Raw genomic sequence first — 12820 nt, 5'->3', positions numbered from 1 at the left:
ACTGTGCTCTTCTAGGTGGGGTGAGTTTGGCCCCAAGAGCACTGTTCTGTCTGAATTATCATTGCTGAGCTGAGGAATTTAATGAGTGTTTGGAGTGATGTGCTCTCAAGATGAAGTGATGCCATGGACTGCTCTGTCCTGTCAGAAGGCCGGTGGATGGACAAGTTGCATGAGCCCTGAGATTCAAAGTGTTTGTAGTTGGCAGCCACAGACTTAGTAGCAGTAGTGTGAGGATCACAAGAATTATAGACGAGTGTCTTCTCCTGACCCTTGTTTTTGCATTGAACAAACATGACAATTAATAGTGAAGAGAAGTTTCTCAACAGTTAATCTCAGAAGTGCCTGGACCTTCTCCCTTGAAAAAATTTATGATTTCATGCCCGTTTAAGAAAAAGCAGTCACCTGTGATATTTGAAAACTCGCTATTGAAACTGTGTCTTTGTGAGGAAACCACGTATTTCTGACGATGCAGATAAGGTTGTGGGTTTCTAGTTATACATCTACAGGTAGCATGGCAACTAGGGCTAGTTTGCATTGGTTTAAAGGAAAAGAAAACACTGTCTTGTCATAAATTGCACAGTCTGCCTTGATTTATTCCTAGTAGATTGATTTAGTTTGGACTAAAGTAGATAATGTGAAGTATGTGCTCACTTACTTCTGCACTTTTATCAGCTATGTAATCAGTACCTTAGAGCTGATGGTAGCTGAAGACTATATGATTGTCTACTTGAATGGAGCAACACCAAGAAGAAGGATGCCTGGACTGGGTTGGATGAAAAAATGTTACCAGATGATTGATCGACGGTGAGTAGTAGTTTCCTTTCTGATCCACAACCATTATTTTAAACACTATCTATTTCTGCTACTCCCCTGCATGACAGTGTTCACTGTATATGATCTTTCTGTACGTTTTGTGGGTTTTTGCTTTTTTTTAAGAAAACATTTCTTTTTTACTTAGATTACGGAAGAATTTGAAATCATTTATAATTGTTCATCCGTCATGGTTTATCAGGACAATTCTGGCTGTGACACGACCTTTTATAAGGTATGTAGTGAATACCAGTGATTTTCTATGTCTCTAAGAATACAGAAGTACATTAAATCATCAAACATGGCTCTTAATCTTTCACTGAAGAGTGCTTATATTACAGTTCATGTTGAGATTTTGACAGTTGAAGCTGACTTTCCTAAAGTGAGTGGAAAAACCCCTGTGATTTATGTGACTATCTAGTTGCAAATATCACAGGCCTGATACCGTAAACTCGTATGTGTATGCAGAACTGGGAATTCAGTCCCTTAAAATTGTCTTTGTTCCAAGCCCACCTAAAAGGCTTGTAGAAAAGGGGTCTCCATGTAATGATAATCACCTCATTAAAAAAATCCTGGCTATGGGGCAAGACTAAGCTACAATTCTGAGTTTAAAAAAATTAGTTACTGCTCATGCAAGAGGACAGCCAGCACTGTGAGCTGTGTCAATGCATAGGAGTCCTGTTTCCAAAAAAGGTTTTATGCCACCAAAAATAATCCATTGATTAGTAGAAAAGCAAAGAAATGTTAAAGACCCTGAAGACCTCACAAGCTGTTGAAGAAGATGGGCAACTATGCAGTTGAAATCCTGAGGTCAGGGAGAACAGAGTGACAGGTATGAGAAAGAGTTGCTTCAGGAAGGAGAAGCAGCATCAACTACAGAAGCCACACAGCAAATATTCAGAATGACCATACTGAGCAGCAATGACTAGAGATTTTGCATTGCCAAACAGGAGTAAAGGTTCGCTCTAAATAGTTTTGCAAGTCAAATTAGCTGTACAGAACTAGACACAACAGAGACCAGTTAAAACTCTCCATTTCAGCCAAGTAGATTGAGTCTCTGCAAGAAGAAGGTGAAGTTCAAATGTGAAATGAAAAAAGGTAGGCAAGCCACATGGCCAATGTGACTTTTGTGGAAGATGACATAAGATATTTGAACCCTCACTGAGGACAGAAGAGCACTATGAGAAAGCTGAGTGAAAAACTCCAGGAGGCATGAAAAGAGAGGATCAATTCAGTAAAAAGCAGCATGAGGAGATAGAAACTTGATTAGATTGAAGGCTGGTGTCTGTAGCTTAGTTTGCTAGACCCAAACTGTTCACCAAACCACTGGCATGCATGGTGGGAATTTTAGAGTAAGAAATTAATTGGTCTCAAGAAAAGCAGAGTTTTCAGTGAGACAGTTAAACATGAGCAACATAATTTTATTCTATTTCGGCTGAGATGCAGGATGAAACGGTAGGAATCAAGAAACTGAAAGACAACAGAATGGCAAGGGACAGTCAAGTCACTCAGGGTATACTGCAGTCAAATCTACCTCAAAAAGTATTTTGGTCATGTATTTGGGATGCCCATACACAGATTCCCACATAAAGCAATTACTCAGAAGTCAATCACTGTGATGAAATTGGTGGACCCAGGAGAATTCTCAAGTAGAAAAATTAATCCTTGAAAGATATTTTTTTCCTCCCCCCTCCCCACCTGTAGAAGCTTCTGATTGGCTTGCAGCTTGCCAAATTACTTTAGCTGCAGTTCAGATGATGCAGACTATGATTTACATTTTGGATAAAATGCTAAGAATTATCTGTATGATATCATGGCTTTGACTGGACAATTGTGAGTTCATGCATCTTAAAACGTGACCATTGGCCTGCTCCAGTGTGTGTGCCTAGTGATGCTGATTTGGTACAGAGACAAATTAAAACGGATTATGTTAAACAACTATTCACAGTATCTTCATGTATTCCTATTTCAGTTGTCTGACTTGACCTTACTAGGAATATTATGTATGGTGAGGGGAGGGGCAGTAACCTTCTGCTCAGAGCCATTTCCAAGGCTTCATGTTGTCTGGTCATACACACAAATAAGCAGTAAATAGGAAGAATATGTTCTATTTTGCATGGCCTTACACTTTAGAACATTTATGGTTAATGTGCATCAGTCTTTTACTGATGTTAAAAGACTATCTAAATACAACCAGAGCTAAATTTGGAAAATTGCTTTATGAGTCAAATGAGAAAGATACATTTCTCAGAAGCTGATACCTGTAAAATAATTCAGGTTAGACAAATGAATAGCCTTATTTTTTTAAGTGTGTTTTCTGAACAGTTTAGCCTCTTTCTGAGTGATCATTTCTCAAACACAATAAAGGGTCATATAGCTGAAATAAACAAGGGAAGTATTTCCTCAGAATACAGCCCTGCAGTAATAATAGACATGCACATACACAATCAGATCTGTACTCATCTAAAGAAATGAGAAAGTTTATGTTTGATTGAGAATCAGTGTCAAATATAAATGCTAATTCATCACAATCACTTGATGTTAATTCATCATGACCATGTCAAGTGAATGCTTCCCATCTCTTTTTACATGTAAGTATGGTGTAGGGGATCTGATTCTTTTCAGAATTTTAATACAGCTCCTTCGAACTATAAAACTAATTGCATTGCCTAGTATGTAGGCATTACAATTTATAATGTCCTAAATACTGTGATTCAGCTTAAACAAGGAACAGCAAAGGTCTAGACTTGACCTCAGCATCACTAGAACTCAGGTATGCTCATGATCAGCTGAACTCTAATTGAAATATGAATTTAAAATGCTTAATTATTTAATACATTAAGTACGTACCTTCTCTTTTTCTTAATACATCATAAAAAATTGTGGGTTGGGGGGGGAGTCAATTAACATGTTGTTTCTGTGTTTCAGCTCTAAGTTCAGCAGTAAGATACAGTATGTCAACACGTTGGCAGAGCTTCGTGAGATGATTCCAATGGAATATGTCCACATACCAGACAGTATTGTCAAGTAAGTGATGTACAGTAGGTGTGTTCTTGTTCTAATGGAAACTATTTCCACAAACTAATAATAGAGTTTCAGAGTCTGTTAGAAAACCAGAAAGCCCCTTCCTACTATGTTACACATGCTCATGTGTTGTTCCACAATTCCACCGTCAAACTGAGAAGCAGAAAAACACTGTGTAATTGAAACACAAAATAAACATATACTCCTAGGGGACCAGCATTTATAGGAAGAGGAGGGTTTTGTACTTGGCCAAAAGATACTGCTGGTAAAATGAACAAAACCATTCAGGCTCAGAGTCCCTTCATCAACCCTATGACTGTATAATCTGAATTGGAACAGACTGTTCCCTCACTAATTGCAACCCAGAAAGAAAACAGGGAAAAAGTTTAACCCTTCCACAGGTGTCACCTATGCTACATTTTACCACCTATGCTACAATTTTACCACTATTTAAGTAAAAATGTTTTTCAGTCATACAGAGCTTTGAATGGAAACAGTAATTCAAAGATAGCCTGTTCAGTAGAAAACCACTGAAAGTCCACAGGTTCACTCTACGGTATCTTGTTGATTTTCATGGTTTAACCGAGAACCACTGAAAGACGGTGTATCAGTTCTTGCTTCTCATGTGTAAGGGTTTTTTAAATGCGGTTATTTCTAAAGGGCAGATACCTACTAAAAAATTGTAGGAGTTTGATTTGAATTGCTGACCTCAACTGGCTTTATTTCAGATGCGAAAACAAAAAACTGAAATGATATATCAAGAGTGAAAACCTTGGAAAGCAATCATGGTTTTCATGTGGGTCATTATTAAAAATATATGCTGTTCAAGAATGCTTTTTTTTAATGATTCTTTTTATCAAATGTCCTAGGTTTTGAACAGGCAAGCATTCTGTACTAGAAAGTATTTTGATGAATAAACACACAAGTGTGATTGTCTTTTCCTTATGGTTTGTCAGTGGCTAGGTATGAAGAACACTTCATCTGGAGCTGTCATAGATCTCTTCAGCCTAAGGAAGAGTTTTCACACCTGCCTCACAGTAGTTGTGAAAGCAGCATAATTTCCTTCATTGAGGGTGGTTGCTCTGATACTTTTGGTGTAATCCCAGGGAGCAAGTGGAAGCTCAATTCTTGCCGTGGCACTTGTAAAAATAGTAAATTATAGTTGTGAAATCAGGGATTGTAGGGACTTCCACCCCAGTGTATTTGCTGCTGTAACTTCTTTAGACGTGGAGTAATGGTAAGAATGTGGAGCACAGAGGTCGTTGGTCACCTGATGAGATGTCCAGAATTTGCATCCCTTTAACATCCCTAAAACTTTTTCATCCTCCCTCCATCCTTTCCTCCTTCTCTCCCTTCCTCTTGATTCCTGTAAACAGGAATTTAGTTTCTTACAGTTCTCCCTGATACAGACCTTAACTTGGTGATTGGTGTGTTTCTCTGTTTCTGCTGTTACACTGTCTGTAGCAGTACGCGCATCTGCGTTGCACACGTTTTCTCCCCTGTAGACTGAAAACTGTTTGGAAAGTCTATTCACCTCTCAGACCAAAGGTGAAATGGTCACAGCACCAGTACCAAAGAAACTTTAGGACTTAGAGCTTAAGAAATTTTAGGGAACTGCCTGCTTCATGTCAGCAGCAGCCACATGAGAGATCATGATTTTGCTGAAGAAAAAATTTGAAAGCTGACAAGTGTGCCCATTGGTGGCAAGCATTTCCAAGATACCGTCATAGGAAGATGTAGTGGGTGTGTGCATTCAAGGCACTGTGAGTGATTATTCCCATGCCACAGGGAGAAGAGCAGTGTTCAGTTGATAGCTTCCCTTCTGCTGGAAATTGAGAAAGATTCCTGTAGCAAAATAAAAGAAAATAAAATTCAGCTTTCAGTTTCATAATTGCTCCACTGGCAAAAACAGAAATACCGCTATGGTCAGGAGGAATCTCACCTGTAGAACATTCGTGGGGTTATGCCAGGGATTGGGTTGTGTGGTGGTTTGGTAGTTTTTACCAAAGTGGGTTACAATGTGCCTGTTGGATCATATGAACTTGTACATCTTTTCTCTTCCTTCACCCACTCTTACCTTGTAAGGTATGATGAAGAGAAGTGTATTAAGAGAAGAATGAGGTAAAACTTGCTTTCTAGCCCATGCTGCTGCTCATAATGGAGTGAATCTGTGTGACAGCCCTTCTTCACTTGCAGGCGACCTCAACAGCTGAATGAGGGAGGACTTGCAATGATGTGGAATCTTACTTCCCCCTTCAAGCTGTTGAGATCAGCCTCCCTTGCAAATAAAACTTACTCAGCTGTAAATGTCCTTGACTTGGCCCAGGCTGCAGCTAGTTTAATACTGTCTGATAGAGCAACTGAACGCTTCCAGCTCTGCCCACGGGGCATGCCTCGGATCCCTGCTGCTTTTACGTTCCTGCCTCCAAATGAGCTAAATAAGGAGCTAGAAATTAGAGGTGGGTTGAGCACAGGGATAAACAGTATCGTACTGAACTGAAGAGCTCTAGGGTCCGTGCACATACTGGGTGCCTATTTTAGAAGCATGTACAGTATTTGTTCTTTGCTCTGCTATTGCTCTGCTTCTCTCTTACGCTCTGCTTGCTTCTTTGTTTCTTTATATCAATAACTTTCACTCACGCAGACTGGATGAAGAGCTGAGGGAAACTTCAGAAGCAGCCAAGTAAGATAGCTTTCGGCTCAATGCTGGCATTATATTTACTTGGTTGACAGGAATGGATTGAATGCAGTAGTACATTATGTGTTTGGTACGGCAATCCACTCGTAGTTTCGACTGCTGTGTAAGTTGCCCCATCTGTGAATTGACTTCCCCTCTCACTGTAAGCAGCCTGCTTTTGTACTGTTGGGTCTGAGTAAGGAATAATCATAACCTTACGCTACAAAAAAACGTTTTTGCTCTTTTTTGATTATTGTTGCTATAGTCATGGGGAGGACTGAAATCGCTTTTTTACTCCATTAAAATTGTTCATTAAACATTTTCTACCCCTCACCCATTATGTCAGATGACTCACAAAGTTTTTAGGAGGTAGTTATTTTTAAAAATTATTTTTTATAATTTTCTAAGTTAGGGATAGCTGTTGTACCTCATTCTCAGTTAAGGTAGGTAGGTAGGCAACTTTTCCTGTCTTCCACTGTTGGTTGGATAGGCCAGTGGGTTAGTACCTGATAATATTGTATTGTCTAATGGTCGCTTAATAAATCAGTGTCAGCTGATGATCAGATACTTTAAACTTGTAACCCTGTGCTTTGACTTTAACATACTGAGGTAGTACCATGTGAAGTACCATAGAAATCCTTAACGGGAAGGACACAGTCTTGACTCACTGAGCAGAGCTTAGAAAGTAACCAGTGCACTTTTTTCACATGTGTGTCATAAACGAGATTCCGGAGAAGGGAGCTGTGTCTGTCAGGTTTAGTATGACCCTGAGGTTTTTGTGACCAAAGATTTTGAGTTTTTGAGGTTTCTTTTCAGTCTCTTTCCTTTAGCTTGTGCACTTCAGAATTTTCATCTTACCATTTCTTCTTTGTTCTATTTTTTCTAAAGTTTATTCTTTTGTGGTACACATTTTCCTCTGTTTCTCCTGAGAGTAGCTTTTAAAAGAGCCATAGAGAAATTCCCAAAACACTGGCTACTGCTTTTTCATTCTTGCAGTTAGACTTCCTCAGAAGCAATAAATTCACATAAGGAGTTATCTGATACCACCTGAATATTTTCTTAAACAAAAGAGGCGCACCCAGCCTTGAAATGCAACTTCTATCCCTTCTGTTCAAACATTTTCAAATGCATTGTAGCGTATGACAATGGAAACTCTGTGGCAGAAAGCTGCTTTCTTGTTACTCCTTTCATTTAAAAGAGTGCAGGCTGCAGCATAGCAAGTGAAAAGGGAACTAAACATTCATATGAGGCATCACTGATCATTGTTATTGTTGGATGTATAGAGTCACTGTAGTGCATTTCCCTGCCCTGAAAAAAATAGCTTAAAAAATTATTACTCAAACTAATTTGTGTTGCAGGCACTAAGCTCACTACATTCCTATTTGTGCTGTCAAAGATAATCACTACAGTTAGTTATTGCACCTCCCACATTTGATGTCATATTTAAAAAGAGAAAGAAATAAACAGAGAAGAAATGTTTACTACTATCTCTTTTTCCTTGTACCCAGAACTAGCTGCCTCTCAAATGATCCAGAAATTACTTCAGTGGAGCAGGAGTAAGAATTTATTCCTAATACTGTCATTTTAACATTATTTTACATTTTAACATTATTTTACAACCATGCTGCTAGAAACTGAGACTGAGTAGACTCCATAAGGCTTTTTGAAGACCTAAATTCTTTTGTAGTTATTTTCAGGAGCTTCAACGTATGCAAGCAGAAAAAGCACTGAAGTTAGGATTTATTCTGTTTGCATTGCAGATGTGTTGAGAGTGTCCTCGACCATTTCCAAGCAGAGACAGGTAGAATTCTTAGCCTGAGGATATTCAGGTTAAGTTATGTGGAAAACAGATAGAAAAAGTGCGACATGATCAGAGTGAAGATGGTCCCATACGTTATCCTCAATTAAAAAGTAAAGCAGTAAACTTGCCATTCTCATTCAGAGATGAAAAAGTCATATATTTTACTTTGATTTCTGGGTTGTGGTCTCGTTGCCTTCCTTCTCTTTGCTTTTTGTGCTTCTCAGCTTCTTTCATAGTTACCTCCCTGACTAAATCTCCAGTATCTTTATGTCTCTTCCTTTCAAAGCTGGGCTGGTTCCCTTGGAAATGAGAATATGTCGGTCCTCTGGCATGCTGTTCCTCCGTCCGATACCATAACTGAAGCATGCGAATGGAAAACCCTGCACTGCTCTTACTGGGCATCCGTAAGGGTGTTTGTTGCTGCCATTGGTGGCTAGAGTAGCATGTCGGGGGGACTGGCCGTGGCGGCAGCGTGTGTATTCCTGGCCAGCGGGTGCTGGGGAGGAGCCACTGGGGACTTTGCTGTCCCTACCCATCTGACTGGTATGTAGAAGTACACAGGTGTCTCACACCGGAATGTTGTTCAGGAAACAGCATGTAGTAAGCCTGACTCCTCATTAAAAGATTCCATCAATAGCATGAGTATTAATACGAAATATATGTAGCAATATATGAGCTTTTCTTGTCACTTTTTTAAAATAAAATTGTACTCTAGTAATCTATCACAGGTGCTGATACATAGGTGAGCACCATAAGCTAAATTCCTGATTCCTAGAGCAGTTGACATAAGATGTCGGAGCATCTTTTTTTTTTTCCCTCCTCAGACACTGTTTATTCTGTAACGAGTCAATATGAGAACTGGGTTTTTTTAAGTATGAGAACAGAAAATAAATAATATGTTAAAGACTATTTATTTATTATTTTGGCCTTTTTGTGGCTTGAACAGGCTTTTCCTGTTTTTCTCAAAAGAGAAGCTGGGCAGCAAAAAGCAATATGAGAAGACAATTTATATTTAGCTTAAATAAATAGGCCAAATTAATGCTAATTCCTGATATTTACATTTTCTCTGCATAAATATGAATCTGTCTTCACAAGTGGCAATAATTTTCCTGTGTTCCTATCACTCATTTCTGCTGTCATTTCTTCAGAAAATAGGATTTCCCATGCAAATGCCTCCACAACAGCAGTTTTACGCAGACTTTTATTCTGTATGCTTTCTGCTGAAACCTCTCTGGAGTCTACCCAGCTCTTAGTTTGCTTCTGTTGTCTTTCTTGTATCTATTCCAAAGGCTTTTGTCTATTGTCACGCTCTCTTGTGTTCTATTTTTTTCAACTTCTTGCACTTCCTCATGACTTTAAAAATAAAAATTATTAAATAATTCACAGTGAAGAACCCGGTATATTCTGTAACAGTTAATAAATTGAGGGTGCTTTAAATAGTTATGTATTCTGTGAGGAAAATTGTATTTTGAGCAATGTTTATGTTGACAACTTCTTATTCTAAAGAATGCTTCTAAAGTTTTTGATGACATGTGCTCTGCACTAAATGGGCAAAACCATACTCCTAGAAACATTTTTAGGGGCACCCATATCTTGCCACACTGTGGTGTCATTCCACCAGTGGATCTTTCCACATTTGGTGTCTACTTCAGATTGGAAGTGCTAGGAATGTAGTTATTCATTTCAATAAAACCATAACAGATCTTATTAAGGTGTGTATTGTACATATATAGTGGATAGGATGTGTGTAAATTATTTGACACCAGTGCATTTAAGCAAATGAGAGATGAGGGTGCTCAACACTTTGTGGGAGCTCAGGACTGAGGAAATGACTAGCCACGTGTTTCATAGCACTGATTTCTTTTTTGTTGTTGTTGTTCTTTTCTGTTTGTTTTTTTGTCTTTAATATATAGCATTGACATGACCCTGAAATAAAAACCATTGCTGCCAGGCATTTGAAGAAGAGGATTCACTTGGATTTTCATCACGCAGACACCCATGACCATGGTGTACAATAGGCAATTTGGGTTAATTTTGTTTGGTTTATGATTTTTCCGTGTCATTCAGCAATTCAAGACGACCAAAAAGGCCAATCCTGTTGCCATGGAAACAGCAGAATTTGGGACCTTGGTTATTTGTGTTTTTCTCAGAAATAGAGTTTTCATTAGGAAAACTGTGTCATCTAGCATTGGTTTCTATGTGTGTGCAATTTCTGTTTAAAATTGTACCATTTTACCAACAGTGTGCCTCATGAACAAGTCAATGAGGATGTGGATTTTTGTTTTAATTTTTGTCTGCAGCATATTAATGTTTATGCATAGCTGAACTGAATAGTTATTGTTACAGTAAATGTTAGCTTGGTTGTAGCTAACTACTCTGTAGTTGCTACTACAGAGTAGCAGCAACTTCATTGTTTAAAAATAATTCTAGACATGATACAGGACTTCCTTGAATTTGTCTGTTTCTTGCTGTCAGAAAAGTCTTCCCATGTTCATTTAATCCTAAGGACTTTTTCATTAGGTCACAGAAAAGACTGATGCAGTGAAAATATAATAATTAGTCATCAAATAGACTCCCAGAGGACAAATGAGTAACTGAAATTAATTTTATTTTATTAATTTACTTTAGTATCTTTATTTTAGAGGTAGTTTTTATAGAAGCAGCTAATCCTGTACATGATTGTCATACATTCTAAAAGGCTTGGAGCACTAATTTATTATTGGTTTTTAAATCTGTTTTTCCAGAACTTTTTGTTTTAAGTCACAAATCTTCAAACAGTATCCTAACTCCAATCGTAAAGGCTATTAATGCTATGAATATGAAACAAATACTTCGTATTTCCTACTAACAACTGAAGTTCAAATGTGTGTTAACCTTTAACTGAAGGTTAAATGTGTAAATCTGCAGTTGGGAGTCACACTCATTTGTTAGGAATAGATGTCAAAGTATTATTCAAAGTGTATCTAACATAAAAAAAAAAGTATTACAATGCAGTTTATTGCCTGTGTGATAGAACACAGCAGTAAAAACATAAAAAGGAAACAAAAAACCCTAAGCATTTCTTGTTTGCTTCTGTCCTGTGTACTGGCACAGAAGACGTTCCAGTGTAAGTTTTCATATTCACTGGAAAATAACTGCAATCTCTCCGACCATTCTTTTACAAGAGAGTGCAAATTAATTCTTGAGTGAATTCTGCTTTTCTGCTTTAAAAAGACAAGAGTCACGAATATGACTAATGCTTTCTCTTCCTCTAACGAACACACACATGCGCTTTCCACACCTGCTGACTCACCTGCCTTTTGGGATGTCCCAACAGAAGTAAAAGTGTTACACATTCTCTGAAATACCGTTCTTACCTTCAAGAGATTCTCATATGCCCTAAAATTCCATCTGTGGATTCTGTACTTTGTCTGTAAATAAGTTCTTAAGACATAATGATTCAAGATAATTTGCACCTTCTTTTACGTGTGCACTAACTCTAGTCCTGCTTCCAGTCCGGAATTATTAATTAAAGAGAAGACAAGCAAAAACTTTCTTGGGGAATAAAGTTTAAGCCAAAGGCAGGACAGCCTGAGCCTTGATTTTTCAGTAGGATCTAAACTGAGAGTGAAAATTGTATTTTGTCCTTCATTTAAAAGATCGATATTTTTATTCTGTGATTTGCACATTTCCACCTCTGTCAGTTTGTCTCTTGTATTTGCCAGGTAGTCTGCAGGCAAGGAAGCAAGCTTCCGTCACTGTGTGCACAGTTGTTCAGCTACTGTAATGAGGACTGACAAAATACTCAGAAAGGCAAGAACTTGCCAAATGCTTCCTTACCTGCCAGCATCGAAACTGAAATATTCAACCTGCACCTCTGCAGCCCTTGCTCTGTACTGAGAGGCGGTGCGTTGTCTCTCCGTCACACTAGCTAGCCCGCTGTACCGCATCTTTCTGTCAGCTCCTGCTCCTTGTCACGGAGGAAGGACCTAGTCCCGCTGACCACTGTTGCTGCTCTCTAACCTTGCCCTGAATTAGGATCTGGTAGTCTCCACTGTTTCTTGGGTATTTGAATCTTGGCTTGTGTCTGCCTTATGAAAGTGCTGTCACTTAGTATATTGGGGATAATGTTTTATGTACAGATTAATATTTGTATTAACTTCCAGATGCTAACTAAGCTTCACCTAGATCTAAACTATTTAAAAGCATTTAGTAGCATGAAGTCACGTCTTCTGTAGACATGTAGTTTAAGCCACCTAGAATGAGCTGGATGGCTTGTGTTATGCTGTAGGTGAGAGGAGTGTTCACTAAAAGGGAAGTTCACCGCAAAGCAGAGGTTCCGCACAAATCTTTAGGCACTGTTTGAGACCTACGTGGGTTATAAGAGATTTGTGGTCTTAGTAGTGGGTGTCAGCTCAGAGGTGAATTTAATTCTAAAGGCTGTCTGTGAAATCACCAAACAGCAAAGCTGTACATGAATTAGTATGATTAATGTGGGTGGACCAACAGAGGCGGCCTGAGATGGAAGG

General features: G+C 38.6%; 1 protein-coding gene across 3 annotated transcripts in view; it reads left to right on the top strand.

Annotated features, from left to right (window-relative positions):
- PRUNE2 (prune homolog 2 with BCH domain) overlaps nucleotides 1-10247 on the top strand; it is a gene marked incomplete at its 3' end in the record, with an annotated part of 138904 nt that extends 128657 nt beyond the window's left edge. The window contains exons 14-20 of one of the 3 annotated variants that reach the window (XM_082013549.1): nucleotides 673-804; nucleotides 959-1045; nucleotides 3739-3837; nucleotides 5920-5955; nucleotides 6479-6517; nucleotides 8020-8067; nucleotides 10226-10247. In XM_082013549.1, coding sequence (XP_081869675.1) covers nucleotides 673-804; nucleotides 959-1045; nucleotides 3739-3837; nucleotides 5920-5955; nucleotides 6479-6517; nucleotides 8020-8067; nucleotides 10226-10247 — 463 coding nt within the window. Of the gene's footprint in view, nucleotides 1-672; nucleotides 805-958; nucleotides 1046-3738; nucleotides 3838-5919; nucleotides 5956-6478; nucleotides 6518-8019; nucleotides 8072-10225 lie in introns of those variants that run through there. The other 2 variants (XM_082013550.1, XM_082013551.1) reach the window with 2 other exon arrangements.
- Between the last annotated feature and the right edge of the window lie 2573 nt (nucleotides 10248-12820).

The sequence above is a fragment of the Phaethon aethereus genome, assembly GCF_964289735.1.
Source record: "Phaethon aethereus genome assembly, chromosome: Z".
In the NCBI taxonomy this organism is placed as follows: Eukaryota; Metazoa; Chordata; class Aves; order Phaethontiformes; family Phaethontidae; genus Phaethon; species Phaethon aethereus.
This window is presented reverse-complemented; position numbering and strand designations above follow the sequence as displayed.